The 19,233-nt window shown below is 54.3% G+C and overlaps 2 protein-coding genes across 4 annotated transcripts in view; both read right to left on the bottom strand.

Annotated features, from left to right (window-relative positions):
- LOC308177985 (protocadherin alpha-C2-like) overlaps positions 1–19,233 on the bottom strand; it is a 110,202-nt gene that overhangs the window by 82,464 nt on the left and 8,505 nt on the right. For 2 of the 3 annotated variants that reach the window (XM_080555942.1, XM_080555944.1), the window contains exon 1: positions 5,915–8,414. The exons of the other annotated variant lie outside the window; for it this stretch is intronic. In XM_080555942.1, coding sequence (XP_080412068.1) covers positions 5,915–8,398 — 2,484 coding nt within the window. In that variant the 5' untranslated portion in view covers positions 8,399–8,414. Of the gene's footprint in view, positions 1–5,914; positions 8,415–19,233 lie in introns of those variants that run through there. 3 annotated transcript variants of the gene reach the window in all.
- Positions 14,622–17,237, bottom strand: LOC308177992 (protocadherin alpha-6-like). Its single transcript, XM_080555953.1, has one exon. It carries the CDS (start codon positions 17,173–17,175, stop codon positions 14,638–14,640), a length of 2,538 nt encoding a protein of 845 aa, XP_080412079.1. The 5' UTR covers positions 17,176–17,237; the 3' UTR covers positions 14,622–14,637.

Here is a 19,233-nt window from a genome sequence, read left to right as displayed (position 1 = left end):
TCCCCAATTCCCCCTTAGTGACTCTAAAACTGTCATCAAGACCTCCACATCCCATATTTTCTCTAGATATCTTGCCTGCCAAGATGTCCTCTACTATATATGAAAAAGATGCTCTTACTGTTCTGTAGTGATACACAATCATTATAAACACCCTGACCCAATGGATTAACACCTATTAAAGTTAAAGGAAATACTTATAACCTCTGTTAGCATTGGCCAGTGACAAAGATAAACCAATCCACATGGGAAGGCTGGGCCAGGCGGGTGTTGGTGTCCCAATTGCACACACAGGTAAAACACAGACTGTAGTAACCAGTATGTGACTGATTTTGCAAACCCAAGAATTTTGGGTCCAAGAGCCCCCTGTTGAACATGCAGACCCACTCAAAGGTACATTAAAAAACAAATCTAATATTTTAATAACCAACTGTGGCTATGTGTACTGGTGCCTGAAATACCATCAGCGCTAGAAGAAACTGGTTAACGAACAGTGGACAAAATCAGTCAAAGTAATTGTAGATTTGCATCTTTCCAAGATATACCCCCCTGTTTAGAACTATCTAGCAGCCTATATCGATTTTGGCTTTAATTCATTCATTTACTATTCTTTTACCATCCTAGGTAATTTCTTCAGCTTTCTGCTACGTCTCAAGTCCTTTTCAATGTTGCCTAATGCTTGTCTTCAAGACTTTATGGTGACCTGCCTTCAACTCTCCTTTTTAATTTTTTTTTTAAACCTTTCGGCCCTGCTTTAATATTTTGGCACCCGTTGTGCTGTTGTACTCTGCTGTGGACAGTGATGTCCCCAGTAGTCGGGCAGCTTCGCTCATCAGCACATGTGTCTCAACAGCCAGCCATGGTGCTTGCTTTGCCAGCCTTCCTCCTAACACAATTTTCACGGTTTTCATCATTCCTAATTTCAAGGTCTCCTCTTCATACCCGGTCGCTTATCCTAATTACGTTATTCGAACGTCAGCCAGACTAAATACCTTTAACGTAGACACTTACCCTTGGCACCACAGAGGATAACGTAACCACTGTTTTAAACCCCTCGCCTCTGATCTCACGTTTGCCTTCCATCTGTCACCTCTGAACCGTTCTCTGTTGCCCTCCCCTGACAGCTGAGCGACCCGAATCGCCGAAGAATTCAACTTTTTGCCACCCGGAGGGCGTGCTGCGGGACCTTCGGGGTCTCGCTCACCATAACCCCTCCCACCACTTCCCGCCCCCGACGCGCGCTTCCCTCACGTCCCTCCTCCCGGCGGGCGGCTGCAACGTTGCATTTACCCCGCCTCGGAGCCCCGGTCATCCCTTACGTTGTCTCCGTCGCGCCCTATTTTATATTTTCAGCCAATCACCTCCTTTCCCAGCAAGAAGACGTCATTCGTCCAGACGTGCACGTTGTGCCTGGGACAATGGTAGCGGTCAGAAGAAACCGTTAAGCGAGCAAAGACCAAAAAAAAAAAAAAAAAAAAGGCGAACAGGAGGGAGGTTGGCAGAACACGGACACGGCCCGCTCGGTCCGTGGGGAAATCCCACGGATGCCCACCAGAACCGAGGGCCCCGCTGGTGCTAGCCGCGGACCAGGCAGCTGAGTCCCAGTCGGGAGACAGCAGAAGGCGCCGAAGCCGCCGGGGAGGTGGAAGGACCGACAGCCCTGCGGTTTCTCCTCGGCGGGGAACGGGCGAGCTCGCCACGCCGGCAGCTGTCCTGTACAGGCAGCCGCAGCCTTCATCTCCGCCCGGACAGGAGCGTGAGCAAAGCCCGTAGCCCGACGGAGAAGAGAATCTGCCGGCGGACTGCGGAAGACCGGGGCCAGAAGCCAGGGGAAGCTCTTCGGACCCAGCCCAAATCGCCGGCGCGGAGCAGGGAGACAACGGCTGCCGACGGAGGGGCAGGGGCGCTGCTATCGCCTTTCTTACGGGGGCTCCCCGGGGCAGGCACGAACGCAAGGATGGCGATGCCCCCAGCGGCCCGAAACAGCGGGCACCCCGCGCTGTCCCGCGTGGACTGATCCGACTCCAGTGCCCAGCCGCCTTTCCGCCCCCCCGGCAAGCTCCCTGCCCCGGCGGTCGGGGCGGGCAGAGCCGCTCCGCAACGCGCTGCAGCCCCGCGCTGGTCGGCTTTTGTTAACGCAGGGCTGACCGCCCCCTGCGGAGGCAGGAGCTGAGCGCTGCCTGAGCGGCCAGCGATGTCGAGATGCCCTTCAGCAAGCCGAGGGAGCTCGCAGGTGCTACGTGGGCACTGCGGGAGCGGCGATTGCTGAAATGAGCCGGGGAGAATTATCTCGTACGCAGAGGATTTCTAGATTTCGGTGAACCCCGGGAAAATCCTCACTATCCACATCCTCATCATCCACTTCAAGCTGCAGAAACACGGACTCACGACGTGCTATTCGCTACATAGCAAACAAGAACTCGTCTACTGAATCCAAGGGCAGAGTCTGGTTTACTTTCCCCAGGCAGAGACCGCGCTTGGAGGAAGATGCCGGGGGTGGGGAGAGGCGGCTACCAGGGACCGGACTCGCGTGTGCGGCAGAGCAGCTCCGAGCCGAGAACCCGGCGTCTCTCGCAGCTCCTCCTACAGCTGCGTCGGGCATTTCCCTGCCCGCAAAATGCAGGGACCTAAGGCTGCGAAGCTGCCTCCCGCCAGCACAGCGGAGCGCGGCAGCTACCGTGCCACCGCCCTCTTCCGCTCCCGGAGCCGCCCACGGACGAGCTCTGCAGCGCGCCCAGCTCCAGCTCTGAGCTCTGCCCCAGCTGCCCCTCACACACCCACGGTCATCGCCCACCATGACGGTGCCGTGCCTGAGAGATTAATCTGCACCACGTTCCAGGACAACGTGCGGCGGGAATGAGGAATGAGAGCCTGGGCTTGCAGCGACTGACAAGCCTTTTACTCAAGAAACAGACGGGATATTCTTGTGCCTTCTGTTAACGACTCCTTCCCCGACTAGGCTACGAAGGAAAAGCATCCGTGACGTTTGTTTCTGAAGTTAAGACTAGTATATATTTATAACAGAAATCCCGAAATATTTCCTGCCAGTGTACGTCTACAGCAAATCTCGTTCAGATCTTCATTTCATTAGTGCAGTCAGAGAAATTAAGAGAAACCATACGAAAGCCAAATGATCGGCATTAAGAGACTCCACATCGCCCTTAACCATAGCCCAGGGAAACGAGCTGTGGTTTTGTATCCTTTTACACCGTTGACTCAACGAATGGTTGAATCAGCTCAACCAGTTGATTCAATTTAAACTAGAGGATTCTCCTCTAGGAGATCGCGGTTTGCTTCTCCTGTTTTCTATCACATCCATGCGAATAAAAGAAAATTTAAGGAAAAAAATGACTGTTGTACAGCCCTGGGATTAGCCTCGCTCACAGACAAATGAAGACAGCTCACACATGCTCAAGAGGTTATCATCCATTCTTTGCTTTATATGCATCAGCTGCCAGATGTGACCAAAGGAGTTTACAGACACAATCCCCACCAAATACACAAAGAACTCAAGGTCCCTACTAAGAGATCTAAAACAGATGCAGGAAGGAAACAAAAATTCGAGGGACTCGGTCACACTTTTTAATGGATCAGCGGGATAAGCCACTCCTACGATTTCCTGTTTCTTTAAACGACACGAAGTTTTCAGTTTTCTTTACTGGATTTCGATACACCTATCAGCAACATCCGCGTCAATTCCGGATCAAGGATCAGCGATTTTATTTTTTGTAGTCCACCGCCTTCGCGTAGTAGAAAGCCCAACAGAATACAAGTTATCAAAAGAAATTGTCAATAGATCTATGGTAATTATCCAAACGCACGTCTTTAGCAAATTGAAAGCATAACAAGGAGAGTGATATCAAAGTACTGTTCGTTTTTACTGCTCTAGCAGCCCAACGGACCGCATTTTTAAACTAAAATGAAAATTAAATCAGATATAAGCGATTTTTGAGCTTCCCCGCAGAAGTCGTATCCCGTTTCTAACATCAAGCAAGAAACCCTAATATTTCACACATCACACGGAGTACTTTGGAGTTGGTCTGGATGAGGAAAGAGTTGACCAGTGCCATCAGTGCACGGCCAGGATAAGTCCCTTTGATAATGACATTAAAACAACACGGTAAGTAAACAATCACTCTCTCTGCATAGGGAAATCAATCTGGAAACAAATTTTGAGAACTTCTCTCTAGCTGTATCAGCGTTTCCCAGCTTCTTGTAGCCTATGGCCGGGAAAGGCAAAACTTTTCATCCTATCATCTCTATGCTACTTAATATTGCATATAGAAATTCCGTCTTCAACTTTTCCCTCAGTCACTCTTCCTCTTTCAACTAACGGCAACGGAACGATCTTCGACCTTATTTTTCACAGCACATTTCTGAGGAGCACAGTGTAGAACAGAGGCCACAATGCTCTGAGAGTGGGGTCAAGTCATGGGGAGAGGCATAGCAAGGCCAGAAAAAAAAAAAAAAAAAAAAACTCCCTCCAACAGTTCTCCATGCATCCAATCTCTCATTTCTCCCTACTTTTCAATGCACATCCGGGGGCAGAACAAAATCCACCAACACTATCCAGAACTTCCAAAAACTTTTCTGTCCCTCACCACATCCCATAGTTCTTAGTTCATGAAGTTCATCTTCCTAATATTACCGAAGCCCACCACCAGCAAATACCGAGTCCAAAAAATCCCTACCAAGCATTGATGCATATGGACCACTTCATAAAAATTGGTGTATGTGATAAATTAGCAGGTGTTTGTTCATTGTCTTTAAAAGGAATTCAGAGAATCTGCTGGAAGATAAGGTTTTGCAATTTACGACCTTGATAAGGGGGAAGACTAAGCAAGTAGATAGTGGGGAGGGGGTGTTGGATAAACATCCTTGGTAAAACAAAGACTCTGTGAAATACTGTTTGCCGCTTCACTACCCTCCCCCTTGAACACGAGCACAACGCATGATCATTGAAAGAAAAACGACCCGCAACAACGAACTGCGCAGCTTCATAAGGTTCAACAAGTCCTGACAAGCCGAAACTTGGGTGCTATAAAACGGCGACACTGAAAAGGGAAAGTTGCGTGCTGTGGTGGAGCGGAGACTCCCCAGCCGCCCAGCGCTGTTTTGCTTGTACCTGCTTACTTAATTAACAAATTATCTTCGATAGACCAGAAAATTGCGTGGTCTCGCTTATAACAGTGTACACACAGCAATTCGTAAAACCAAATTTCATTAAAGCAGACTTCAAAAATAATGAATACCCAGATTACAGTCATTTTGAGGGAGCTATCAAGCTCCTCGACATGCACACATGGGTCTTTCTACAGACTAAAGGATTCGAATGCACGAAAATAAAAGAGTAGCTAATTCATACCCTCAACATCGAGATTTCACACACAGGTGAGAACACGATCGCAAATCTTTAAACAAGGGCTTTGCAGAACCATCTACAGCACTGAAACCACATCAAGGGGAAGAAAAGACATTCCTGAACCACTCGAAGAATGAGAAGGAATGGAAGAAGGGCAGACAAGAAAGAGCAAGGACACCAAGGCACAGTGATGCTGGGAAGCGCCCTTCATTGCAACAATTCTCCATGCTAATTTAAAGCACCCAATGTCTCATTTCTCCCTACTTTTTACCACAAAGTAGCCCATGAAAAAGAATGGAGCTATGCAAACTCTACTAAACATTCACACAGGCATACAGAGAACGCAAAACAGTCGAGCACTCCCTTTTAGAACGACAAACACCCGTCTCTAAAGCGAAACCCAAGGTTACATCCAAGAGTACTACATGGCTTGGACTATCCTTGTAAAATTCCTTCCACAAGCACATCGTTTTAATGATCAGCCTGCCGTGAAATATCATCGGAAAACAGAACAGAAGAAGTGGGAAAAAAATAAAAACACAACGGGCAACTTACCGCGCCTGAAGAGTATGGGGAGAGCGAAGGTCCCTTCTCGGCAGAACCGTTTTCTGCCGCGGGGCCGGGCGGCGGCGGGCAGTTGGGGCTGAAAACCATCAGGTCGCTCTTGCCCGCGCCGTCCGCCACGCACAGGCTCCGGCTCTGGCGCTGCGAGTACGACCAGCTGCCCACCTCGCTGGCGCACACCAGCGTCGCCGGCCCGGGCCCCGCCAGCACGGCCGCCCGCGGCGCCCAGCGCGACGCCCCGTACAGCACCACCGCCAGCAGGAACAGGCTCGACACCGCGCAGATGGCCACCACCAGCCACACGTTCGTCGCCGCCGCCGCCGCCGCCGCCGCGCCGCCCTCCGCGCCCGCCGCCGGCCGCAGCCCCGCCCCCGCCGACACCGCCCCCGCCGCCGCCAGCGCCGCCTCGGCGCCCTCCACCAGCGACACGCTCAGCGTGGCCGTGGCCGAGCGCGACGGCTCCCCGTGGTCCCGCACCACGATCAGCAGCCTCTGCCGCGGGCCGTCCGCCTCCTCCAGCGCCCGCGCCGTGCTCACCTCGCCGCTGTACAGCCCCACGCGGAACGGGCCCTTGCCCCGCGGCTCCCACAGCTCGTAGCGCAGCCACGCGTTGTAGCCCGAGTCCGCGTCCACCGCGCGGATCTTCGCCACCACCTGCCCCGCCGGCGCCCCCCACGCCGCCCACGCCCACAGCGACCCCGCCGACGACGACGCCGCCGCCGCCTCGCCCGCAGCCCAGGGCCCCGGCCCGCCGCCGGCAGGCGGGAGCAGCGCCGGCGCGTTGTCGTTCTCGTCCACCACGAAGAGCTGCACCGTGGCGTTGCCGCACAGCGGCGGCTCGCCCGCGTCCACCGCCCGCACCTCGAACTGCAGCACCTGCAGCTCCTCGTAGTCCAGGGGCTGCAGCGCCCACAGCCGCCCGCTCTCCGCGTCCACCGACACGTAGCTCGACGCCGGACGCCACCCCGGCCCCGACCCCGACCCCGCGCCCGCGCCCGCGCCGCCCTCCGCCACCGAGTAGCTCACGCGCCCGTTGCCCGCCTCGTCCGGGTCCCGCGCCCACAGCCGCGCCAGCTCCGCGCCCGCCGCGTTGTTCTCCCGCGCCAGCACCGTGTACACGGCCTGCGCGAACGCCGGCGCGTTGTCGTTCACGTCCGACACCGGCACCCGCAGCCCGCGGCTGGCGCGCAGCGGCGGCGCCCCGCCGTCCTCCGCCCGCACCTCCACCTCGTACTCCGACACCCGCTCCCGGTCCAGCGCCTCCCGCAGCACCAGCGAGTACGAGCCCGCGAACGTCGCCACCAGCCCGAACGGCGACGGCGGCCACACCGCGCACCGCACCCGCCCGTTCGCCCCCGAGTCCCGGTCCGACACGCTCAGCAGCGCCACCACCGTCCCCACCGACGCGTCCTCGGCCACCGGCACCGACAGCGACGTCACCCACACCTCGGGCGCGTTGTCGTTCACGTCCAGCACCTCCAGCTCCACGCTGCAGTGTCCTGATAACGGGGGCGTCCCCTTGTCTCTCGCTTCGACCTCCAGGTCGTACGACTGAACATCCTCGAAATCCAGTTGTCCTGCAGTCCTCATTTCCCCTGATGCTCTGTCAATTATGAACAAATCCTTCAATTTATCAGAAACTGCCTCGCTGAGGCCATAAGAGATTTCCTGGTTAATTCCCTCGTCCTTGTCTGTCGCCTTTAGATGCAGAAACACAGTTCCTGGCGGCGCACTCTCCGGCAGCCGAACCTTATAGATCGACTGGTTGAACTGGGGCGCGTTGTCGTTCGCATCCAGCACCGACACCACCAGCTCCACCGTGCCCGTCAGCGACGGCCTGCCCCCGTCTCTCGCCGTCAGCAACAGACGGTGCTCGGCCAACGACTCGCGGTCCAGAGATTTCTTTAAGACGAGTGCTACAGAATTTTTGTTCTCGCCTTTAGATTTCACGTCCAGGGCGAAGTGCTCGCTGGGGCTGAGGGTATAGGAGAGCTGCGCGTTAGCTCCGATATCCGCATCCGACGCGCCCTCCAGCGGGAAACGGGACCCCGGCAGCGACGATTCCGCGATGCTGAGGTTTTTGGTGGCGGCGGGGAAGAGCGGGGCATTGTCGTTGATGTCGGTGACCTCCACCTCCACGTGGAAGACGCGCAGCGGCCGCTCCAGCAGCACCTCCAGGCGCAGGGCGCAGGGCGCGCTCTTCCCGCACAGCTCCTCCCGGTCCAGCCGCGAGCTCACCACCAGCGCCCCGCTCGCCCCGCTCACCTCCACGCTCGCCCGCCGGCCCTGCGCCACCAGCCGCAGCCGCCGCGCCTCCGCCTCGCCCGCCTCCAGGCCCAGGTCCTGCGCCAGCCGACCCACCACCGTGCCGCCCTTGGCTTCCTCCGGCACCGAGTAGCGCACCTGCCCGCCGCCCAGCGCCCAGGCCGCCTGCAGCACCAGCACCCGCACCACGGCCCGCACGCACACCGCCATGGCCGCCGCCGCCGCCCGCGCCCCGCACGGCTCCCGCCGCCCCGCCGCCGAACCGCAGTCCGCTGACCCGGCACACCCGGACCAGCCTCCGCATCCGGGCTCCCTCCGCCGCCCGCCCGCTGTCGGCAGCCGTGACAGAGGCTCGGGGTGGAGCCGCCGCCTTCTTGATGGCTCACACCGCCTTCGCGGCCGACAGCGGCACCTTGTGTCCGATCGCGGCTCCTTCTCCCGCCAGCGGCTTCCTCCCGCGGCGGCTCTCCGAAGGATGGGGACGTGGCCGCTCCCGTTCTGCCAACACGCTGCGGGATTTCGCACCGGAAGGTTTCCGCAGAAAACGTCTCCGACGGCAGCTGGCCTCTTCTTCTTCCCTCTTCTTTTTCTTTTTTTCTTTTTTTCTTTTTTTCTTTTTGTCTTTTGTTTTTATTTTTCCTTAAGGCACTGTAATTGCTTTATACTTGCCAAAATGTTTCCTAAATGCCTCCATTAACACAGGAATCACACCTGGGAAGATCTTCACTCAAAACACCCTGTGTGTTCCTGATGAGGCGTAACTTGGCCTCCTTCTTTCCTGCTTTCTCTGCAAAGAGAGTTCAGCTCTTTCCTCTACAGAACAAGACGGTAGCCTCGGGCCTCCATTCATGGAAAGAACACGTTTTCACATGGAACTAGTTTTTTTGACTTGTGCAGCAACGCTGAAAACAAGCAGATAATGCTTTCTTTGGCAAGGCTTTATGACAGTGATGTTGCTGTGCAATCCCATACACACCCCTTCGCTTTCAAAACATAAACAGTACAGCGAGGGCAGCGTATTACAAAGAGTATCTCCATCCATCATCTCCAGCAGAATGGTTTTGCGTTTTGAGATATAGGTCCAACCTAAGAAACCATCAATGCATAGAAATTCCGAAGACTTACAACTCCATCGATGACTCCCCAGTCCCCCCATGACAGTCTAAACATAACTCATATGGCATAAATCCTCTCAGAAAAGAGAAATAGCACAAGGAAACAGAGCTCTCTACATGCATTCCCTGCGAGTTTCATCTCTCACTTGGAGCTGCACAATAAAAAGCAGGTTCTTACCTTTTTAGGCAGGCAGGTGCTTGCAGGACAGCCTTTCAATGAGTCCATTACCAATGGCAGCAAGCCCTTGCAGGATGCCTCTCAGTAGTACTCAGCCACACATCACGGAACAAAAGACAACACAGAAGGGTTGCACCAGTGCTCTGAAAAGGTACAGCTTGTCTGACATCCTCTCCCCATGCTCCCACCTCACTCACTGAGATGAACACTTCAGGGTCCATTCCCTACACAACTACGGATGCTTGCTGCTATCCCCACCACAAAGGCCAAGCAGCAACATGAAACAGACAATTTCACACAGTAGCCAGTTGCCGGGTCTAGCACCAGTGTCATAACATCAGGGCAAAGCAAAACAAAGATGTCAAATGCTAACCAAATGCTACCAATTATGACAAATATGTCTGTTGATAGTCCATGTTCAAATACAACTGAATCCACACGGCTAGGATAAAGTTATTGATTCATCTCTGGGTCTCCGTTGTCAGGAGTTCTAAGGGATATTTTCAGGGATCACTGACCATGATTTCAGCGAAATGGAACTAGACAAACAAGCAGGTTTTCTCCAGCCCTCAGCTTAAATCACAGCTTGTATTGCCAGTGTTCTTGTATCCACTTCTATGAAGAAGGAAACAAAAATTAAACTTGAACCCTCATGGTGTAATTGCCAGGTAAACCTCATCTTAAGCAACTGCAAGAAAGCTACCCATCGTCATGCCAAGGGGCACAAATTATGAAATGAAACAGTCAACAATATTTGGCAGAGTGGCTCTTACAATTCCCAACACATCTCCTCAGAAAGGCAAATTCAGGGGGAATTGGGAGTTTCAAGTGTCATTCCAGTTCCTATTCACATGATTGCCATAACATTCACAAATACACACAGAAACACAAAATAACCCTTTTTTAAAAAGTATTCTCAGGGAAGAAAAAAGGAAGCAATACAAAAACTACTTCTGCAAGGTAGATAGAATTTGCAGAGTCAGGACTAATAACTGAGTTGTTTCTACATATGTATTCAGTCACCCAAAATACAGACCTCCAGCAATGCATCTTGCCTAACAGAGATATATCACTGCACGCTTTTCACACCTACCATAGTTCATGCTCTTCTGCCCTTAAGTACCTTGTGTTATAAAGTACATGTACCCCTTGCTTGCAAAGGGCTAACATGAAACATTTCTCCTATCTTTTCCATGTCCACAATAAATCTGTAGTATTTCACAAACCTATTTATGTGTGGTGGTTTTACCCAGCTGAGCCTCACCACAACCGCTCTCTCACTCCCCTTCCCCAAAGGCTAAGAGGGGGAAAACAAAATGGAAAGGGATCAAGGGATGAGATAAGGATAGGGAGATCACTCAATAATTATCGTCATGGGCAAAACAACACAGGGAGATTGGAGAAATTTATTACCTATTACCAGCAAGTTAGACAAATGAGAAAAAAAGAAAACAAACTAAGAACACCATCCCCCATCTACCCTCTTCCACCATTCTACCCTCTTCCTCTTGCCACCCCCCGAGTGGCACAGGGGAACAAAGAATGGGGCTGCGGTCAGTCTATAGTACTTTGTCTCCGATGCTCCTTCACGGTCACTCTCTGCCCCTGCTCCAACGTGGCGTCCCTCCCACAGGATGCGGTCCTTCCCAAACTGATCCTGTCCGGGCTTCCCACAGGCAGCAGCTCTTCAAAAACCGCTCCAAGTATGGGTCTGTACGATGGCATCCAACATGGGTCCCCCACTGGCAGCAGCCCCTGCCAGACCAGCTGCTCCTGTATGGGCTCCTCTCCATGGGCTACAGCTCTGGCCCAGAGTCTGCTCTGGTGGGGTTTCTTCACAGGCCGCAGCCTTCTTGAGGTCAGATCCACCTGCTCCACTGTGGGCTCCTCCATGGGCTGCAGTGTGGAAACGTGCTCCACTCTGGTACCCCATGTGCTGCAGGGGGACAGCCTGCTCTGCCATGCCACAGGGGAACTCCTGCTTCACAGGCCACAGGGGAACTTCTGCTCCAGCACCTGGAGCACCTCTTCCCCTCCTTCTTCACTGACCTTGGTGTCTGTAAGGCTGTTTCTCATTCCACGTCAGTGCCCTGACAACGGCGGAACGCCCTTGTCTCCCGCTTTGATTTGTAAAGCGTATAAGCACCACTCATTTCCCCCCCACTGGGGGGGAGAAGAGAGACTCAGCCCGTGAACTGATCCCAGAAGTTACAATGTTATCTTCTCTCACATCCCCTCTCTCTTAAACCAATTTATATTATTTTCCGTCTTTTAGGTGGAGCTTGAGTGACTCTAGTCATGCATATATTGGTTGTCATTGGTGAAAAGATTTCTTGCTTTTGTTTAAAAGTATAGGCTCTGAGAAATTCAGAGTGCATGCTCAGTGAGGGGTGGTCCCACTTTGGAGGCGGGTACCTTTTGGGATGGAGATGTGTTTTGGTATTATAATGATATTATAATGAGCAAAGTTCACTAGAGTACAGCATTTTGTCAAAAACATGACAGGTTGTTGGCTCAGGGTAGCAAATGTGTTTATCAGTCTTGGTGTGCACAAGAACAATCGGTTCCCATCTTGTCACAGAGCCTAGCTGCAGCATCTTCACTCTTCTCTACACTCCATACTGTTCCTTAGAGTCAGCACACCAGGTCCCCCAGTGTGATTAATATCTAAGGTGGGAGGCCTAGGTAACGTTTAGGTAGTGCAGCTACACTCCACCCTTCTTCAGCTGAAGAAGTTTACAGCTTCTTCAATGCTATACATTTTCTTTAAAATGTGAGTATCTGTTTGATTTCCAAGTCACCTTAGGCAATTACTTCACAGTCCCTTAATGGCTCAGATCTGAACAGTGGTGGGTCCCTTTTGAGCCAGCTAACATGGGGCAGCTTCTGGATTCTTCTCACAGAGGACAGCACTGCAGTCCCCCCGCATCAAAACCTTGCCACTTAAACACAATATATTATGCCACACAAGACCAACAGAGAAGAGCCTGGAGTACCAACTATGCTCACCTTGCATAATCACTAAGCCAGAGGAGAATCCAAGAGGAGGAGGACAGAGTTCTGATCAAGAAAACGCTGAAAGCCAGCACTTTGTAGCAGCCAAAAGAAAAAGGGCATTAGAACTGGGATACCAGCATGACAGTAAAGCATACACAAGTGAAGACACTCCATACAACATGAAGGGAAGCTCTAAGAGTTATGATTAACTACACAGATGGCAGGAAGACCAAAGCTGAGAGCTTGACTAAGATCTTGACCAAGAGCTTGACCAAGGTCAATACTGCAGACAGGCAAAGAATTCTGCCGGGACACGTGACACTTAATGCCTCCTTCAGGGGTCTCAAAAACTCATGTCGAGTGATATTACAAACATCGCAAGACCTATTAACCCATGCAGCTGAGTAAATAAACAGGGCACCTGCCAAGAACTACAGAAAGAGTTTATGATGCAGACCACCTGGGTGGGTAAATGGCAGAAGATTTTCCATGAAGGACACCACCAAGCCGAGCAGATGAGGAAAACAATGTTGCCTCAACAGTGACTGTGCTTGAACTGCAACCAAACATTTAGGGGTATGAAATGACATCTTTTGCATAGGGAAACAGTGACATGGATATGTCAGCTCTAGCCTCAGTGCCAATCAAAAGGGTAAGACTTATGATAACACAGAAGAAACCAATCTCTTTCATTCCTCTTGACAGAACGGCAAAGTTGACTTTCAAATAGAATTTTGTATGTAAGCTGTTCCCACCCTAATTAAATTATTTACAAAACAGGAGACCAGGAAGACTTTCAGAGAATGCCAGCATGATGCCCAAAGCAGGTTCTCTTTGACGAACACTTTCCCATGTTCAAACATGGTTCAAAAGCAGGAGAACTATGAAGAATGGGAGGAAATAAAGATATGAAGAATTAGATTGGACAACAATCCCAAGAAAACACACTCAACTTCTAACACATCTGCCTTTTAGGATGCTTTCAAGTGGAGGATTCCACTTGTCACATCAATCACAAATTTTCCTCTGCTTCTCCCCATTCACGGCGGACTTCTGTAGAAAATAAAATTGGGAAAGGAAAAAGGAAAGAGCCCTTGCCCACCCACATCTTTATCAGAAATAACAGAAGTAACGATCATGTGAGCATTCATATACAGGTGCTAATATGATGGCAACTGACTAAACAAGGGCTTCATAGAACCATCTACAGCACTGAAACCACATCAAGGGGAAGAAAAGACACTCCTGTATGACTCGCAGAAAGAGAAAGAATGGACAAAGGGCAGACAGGAAAGAGAGCAACGAGAGCAATGACAGCAAGGCACAGTGAGGCTGGGAGGCACCCTTCCCTCCAACAGTTCTCCATGCTGAATTAAAGCATCCAATGTCTCACTTCTCCCTACTTTTCAACACACTTCCAGAGGCAGACCATTCTCCACCACGTCCACCTAATTTTCTACCTCATCATCACAACGCATATTACTCAGTTCACGTAGATCAGCTTCCTAACATTACCAAAGCCCACCACCCAGTGAGAGCTCCAAAGACAAAAAAAAAAACAATAGCCAGAGTACATTGGCGCATACAGACACAACATACATAAACACTACTATATTGCCAGGAGATTTTAAAAATAATAAATACTGTGATGGTACTCATCCTGAGGGAACCACCAAGCTCCTCGGCACGCACAAACGGGTCTTTGGACAGGCAAAAGAATTCTAATACAAGAAAAATGACAGAACGGCTAATTCGTACGATCAGCATTCGATGCCGTACAATGGGAAAAAGATATCTTAGAAAACTAGGAATACAGATCACCACGAAGCCTCTCACGAAAAAGAATGGAGCTCTCCAAATTCTACTAAACATTCATGTAGGCGTACAGAACACACTAAACAGTAGAGCACTCGCTTTTAGAACAACGAACACGTGTCTAAAGCAAAAGCTAAGGGTACATCCAGGAGTACTACATGGCTCTGACTCTCAGACAGTCACCACCAGACCAACTCTTCCTGGACTGCAGTCCTTCGACACTCTCGAACAGAAATGCTATACACCAGTAACCAACAGGATTCCAGAAACCATGTTGGGATGAAAATCCTTGTAAAATTCCTTCCACAAGCACATCGTTTTAATGATCAGCCTGCCGTGAAATATCATCGGCAAACAGAACAGAAGTGGGAAAAAAAATAAAAACACAACGGGCAACTTACCGCGCCTGAAGAGTATGGGGAGAGCGAAGGTCCCTTCTCGGCAGAACCGTTTTCTGCCGCGGGGCCGGGCGGCGGCGGGCAGTTGGGGCTGAAAACCATCAGGTCGCTCTTGCCCGCGCCGTCCGCCACGCACAGGCTCCGGCTCTGGCGCTGCGAGTACGACCAGCTGCCCACCTCGCTGGCGCACACCAGCGTCGCCGGCCCGGGCCCCGCCAGCACGGCCGCCCGCGGCGCCCAGCGCGACGCCCCGTACAGCACCACCGCCAGCAGGAACAGGCTCGACACCGCGCAGATGGCCACCACCAGCCACACGTTCGTCGCCGCCGCCGCCGCCGCCGCGCCGCCCTCCGCGCCCGCCGCCGGCCGCAGCCCCGCCCCCGCCGACACCGCCCCCGCCGCCGCCAGCGCCGCCTCGGCGCCCTCCACCAGCGACACGCTCAGCGTGGCCGTGGCCGAGCGCGACGGCTCCCCGTGGTCCCGCACCACGATCAGCAGCCTCTGCCGCGGGCCGTCCGCCTCCTCCAGCGCCCGCGCCGTGCTCACCTCGCCGCTGTACAGCCCCACGCGGAACGGGCCCTTGCCCCGCGGCTCCCACAGCTCGTAGCGCAGCCACGCGTTGTAGCCCGAGTCCGCGTCCACCGCGCGGATCTTCGCCACCACCTGCCCCGCCGGCGCCCCCCACGCCGCCCACGCCCACAGCGACCCCGCCGACGACGACGACGACGACGCCTCGCCCGCAGCCCAGGGCCCCGGCCCGCCGCCGGCAGGCGGGAGCAGCGCCGGCGCGTTGTCGTTCTCGTCCACCACGAAGAGCTGCACCGTGGCGTTGCCGCACAGCGGCGGCTCGCCCGCGTCCACCGCCCGCACCTCGAACTGCAGCACCTGCAGCTCCTCGTAGTCCAGGGGCTGCAGCGCCCACAGCCGCCCGCTCTCCGCGTCCACCGACACGTAGCTCGACGCCGGACGCCACCCCGGCCCCGACCCCGACCCCGCGCCCGCGCCCGCGCCGCCCTCCGCCACCGAGTAGCTCACGCGCCCGTTGCCCGCCTCGTCCGGGTCCCGCGCCCACAGCCGCGCCAGCTCCGCGCCCGCCGCGTTGTTCTCCCGCGCCAGCACCGTGTACACGGCCTGCGCGAACGCCGGCGCGTTGTCGTTCACGTCCGACACCGGCACCCGCAGCCCGCGGCTGGCGCGCAGCGGCGGCGCCCCGCCGTCCTCCGCCCGGACCTCCACCTCGTACTCCGACACCCGCTCCCGGTCCAGCGCCTCCCGCAGCACCAGCGAGTACGAGCCCGCGAACGTCGCCACCAGCCCGAACGGCGACGGCGGCCACACCGCGCACCGCACCCGCCCGTTCGCCCCCGAGTCCCGGTCCGACACGCTCAGCAGCGCCACCACCGTCCCCACCGACGCGTCCTCGGCCACCGGCACCGACAGCGACGTCACCCACACCTCGGGCGCGTTGTCGTTCACGTCCAACACCTCCACCACCACCTTGCAGTGACCCGACAGGGGTGGGTTTCCCATGTCCTTTGCATCCACTTGTATGCGATACACCCCAACGTCCTCAAAATCTAAGGAACCTCTCAGATAAATCTCTCCACTCGTTTTGTGAATTCCAAACACGTCTCTTCCATCCTGAGGAAACAAGCTCTGAAGAGAATAAGAGATGTTCCTATTGCTGCCCTCATCCAAATCCGTGGCATTTACTCTCAGCACAAAAGTGCCCATTTCAGTATTTTCCGGCAGCCGCACTTTATACACCGACTGGTTGAACTGGGGCGCGTTGTCGTTCGCATCCAGCACCGACACCACCAGCTCCACCGTGCCCGTCAGCGACGGCCTGCCCCCATCTCTCGCCGTCAGCAACAGACGGTGCTCGGCCAGAGACTCGCGGTCCAGACCTTTCCTCAGCACCAAGAATAACGACTCGGTATCATCCTCTGTTTTCTGCAAATCCAGAGCGAAGTGCTCGCTGGGGCTGAGGGTATAGGAGAGCTGCGCGTTGGCTCCGATATCCGCATCCGACGCGCCCTCCAGCGGAAAGCGGGACCCCGGCAGCGACAGTTCCGCTATGCTGAGGTTTTTGGTGGCGGCGGGGAAGAGCGGGGCATTGTCGTTGATGTCGGTGACCTCCACCTCCACGTGGAAGACGCGCAGCGGCCGCTCCAGCAGCACCTCCAGGCGCAGGGCGCAGGGCGCGCTCTTCCCGCACAGCTCCTCCCGGTCCAGCCGCGAGCTCACCACCAGCGCCCCGCTCGCCCCGCTCACCTCCACGCTCGCCCGCCGGCCCTGCGCCACCAGCCGCAGCCGCCGCGCCTCCGCCTCGCCCGCCTCCAGGCCCAGGTCCTGCGCCAGCCGACCCACCACCGTGCCGCCCTTGGCTTCCTCCGGCACCGAGTAGCGCACCTGCCCGCCGCCCAGCGCCCAGGCCGCCTGCAGCACCAGCACCCGCACCACGGCCCGCACGCACACCGCCATGGCCGCCGCCGCCGCCCGCGCCCCGCACGGCTCCCGCCGCCGCCGCCGCCGCTCTCCTGCCCGCCCCGCGCCGCTCCCCCCGCGCGCACAGCCGCCCTTCCCGCCGCCCCGGGGCGGAGCCGCCCTCCCGCCGCTCCCGCGCCGTTCCTGAGCCTGCAGCGACACCGTGTGCTCCGCCGCCTCACTCGCGCCCGCCGCCGCCAGCACGGCAGCGACGCCGCCCCCGCCTCGCGGGACGCCCCCGGCACTCGCGGGACGCCCCCGGCACTCGCGGGACGCCCCCGGCACTCGCGGGACACACCACGCCGACGGCGCCGCCACCGAGCCCAGCACAGGCCGAGACAGCAGCGCTAACGAGGGGGCAACAGCCCCGCAGCGCTGCGCTCCAGACGACGCTCCCCGCACACCGACCGGCTCCCAGCCCTGCACGCACCACGGCAATGGATGCTTCTGCTTGCTTGTTTGTTTCCTTCCTTTCTTTCTCGTCTATCTTCTCATTTTCTTCTCCTCCATTCTCTGCCTTGCTTGCTTTCCTGCTTGCTTCTTGCTTGCGTGCTTCCTTCTGCATGCATACTTCGTTCCTTCTTTCTCCCTTTTCCTTCTTTTGCTTCTTTCCTTCTTCATATACCTTCATTCTTTCTCTCTGTTCCTTCATTATTCCTTTCTTTTATTTTGTTCATTCGATTTCTTCTTCCTTTTTCTTCTTATGTTCCTTCCTTTTTTCTGTTACTTCCTTTCAGTCTTTCAATTTCTTCTTTTATTCTTACAAGTTCTTCCTGGTTTCCTGGTTTCCTTCTCTCCTTCTATCCATCTGCTTCTCTTCCTCTCCGCTTTAATTTTCACTTTTCCCTTCACTGCATTAACCTTCATAACCTTTCCCTTTCCCTTCCTGGCCCTTTTTTCTTCTTCCTTCCCCCCCCCTTTTTTTTCCTGCTTCATTAAAACGCTATCCAAATGCCTGCACACACTCAGCATTAAGCACAGACATGACCTCAGCTAAGCTCTCTTCATCTTCCTCACAGCCTTGCTTTGAGCTCTGTACAGCGTCCCTCAGCACTCACGAGGATGACATCCCCTTGGGTATTACTCTTCCAGAGAACTCGCTCTCCTCCTCTAAATAGGCTACTGCAGACCAGGATACCAGGATGCACACTGCAAGCAGGTTCCAAGGACTCCACACTGCTCAGGTGAGTCTTTCATTCAGCAGCTCAGATCCATCATAACCCAGCATGCAAATCCTCCAAGAAGGGGAAAAAGCACAGGGGAAAAGCAGATCTCTCACACAACCCTACACCCCAAGGAAGAAGCTTTGGTGCGGCTCACTTGCCAACCACATGCCAACTGGTGAGCTCTCGTTTAGCTTTTCAGGTAAACATCCACTGCCAGAACATTCCAGCAGCAAGAACCTCAGGACACAGGACAAGTACTCCCACCAGAAACATCTCATCCATAACAAGAGCCAACCATCACAAAACCCAGCAACTCCACGAAGGTAACACCACTGCTTTTTCACTGAAAAAAAATACCTCAACCAGCAACACATTCCACCAGAGAAAAGCAGAAGGATCTGTCCTCTACATGTCTTTCGTGCCACCTGCTCACACTGAGCTGGGAAGCAATAGGAAAGGAACGAGATCAGGCAACAGGACTATGCTGCTCCAAACCTAAAGACATTACTCAGGCTACTTCCCATCCATCCAACATCAACATATTGCAGTTAAATAGCAAAAACTCATGCATTGCTCTCTTGAACACATCTTCTCTGAGTACGAGACACTTACCTGTAAGATCAGTGCTTGCTTGTTTAGAAAAAGAAGCATTTCCATGAGAAGAGAATGGCTTGTAAAGCACAATTTCTTTAAAAGTTATCAGAGATTTCTGGGGAAGATGGATGGAAAAACTTCCTTCAGCTATGTGACATCTTGGAAGTCATTGGACACCACGCACTGCTACCATACGCACACTCACGTTTTGGAATGAGCTGTATTACAAGAGATGCACCATCTCGACCAAGGCCAACTATGCAAGTGCACAGACACAGGGGGGAAGTCAAGTGCA

This window comes from Anser brachyrhynchus (genome assembly GCF_964034855.1).
Source record: "Anser brachyrhynchus genome assembly, chromosome: 14".
NCBI lineage: Eukaryota > Metazoa > Chordata > Aves > Anseriformes > Anatidae > Anser > Anser brachyrhynchus.
Note: the sequence above shows the minus strand (reverse complement) of the source record. Positions and strands in the feature narration are given on the sequence as shown.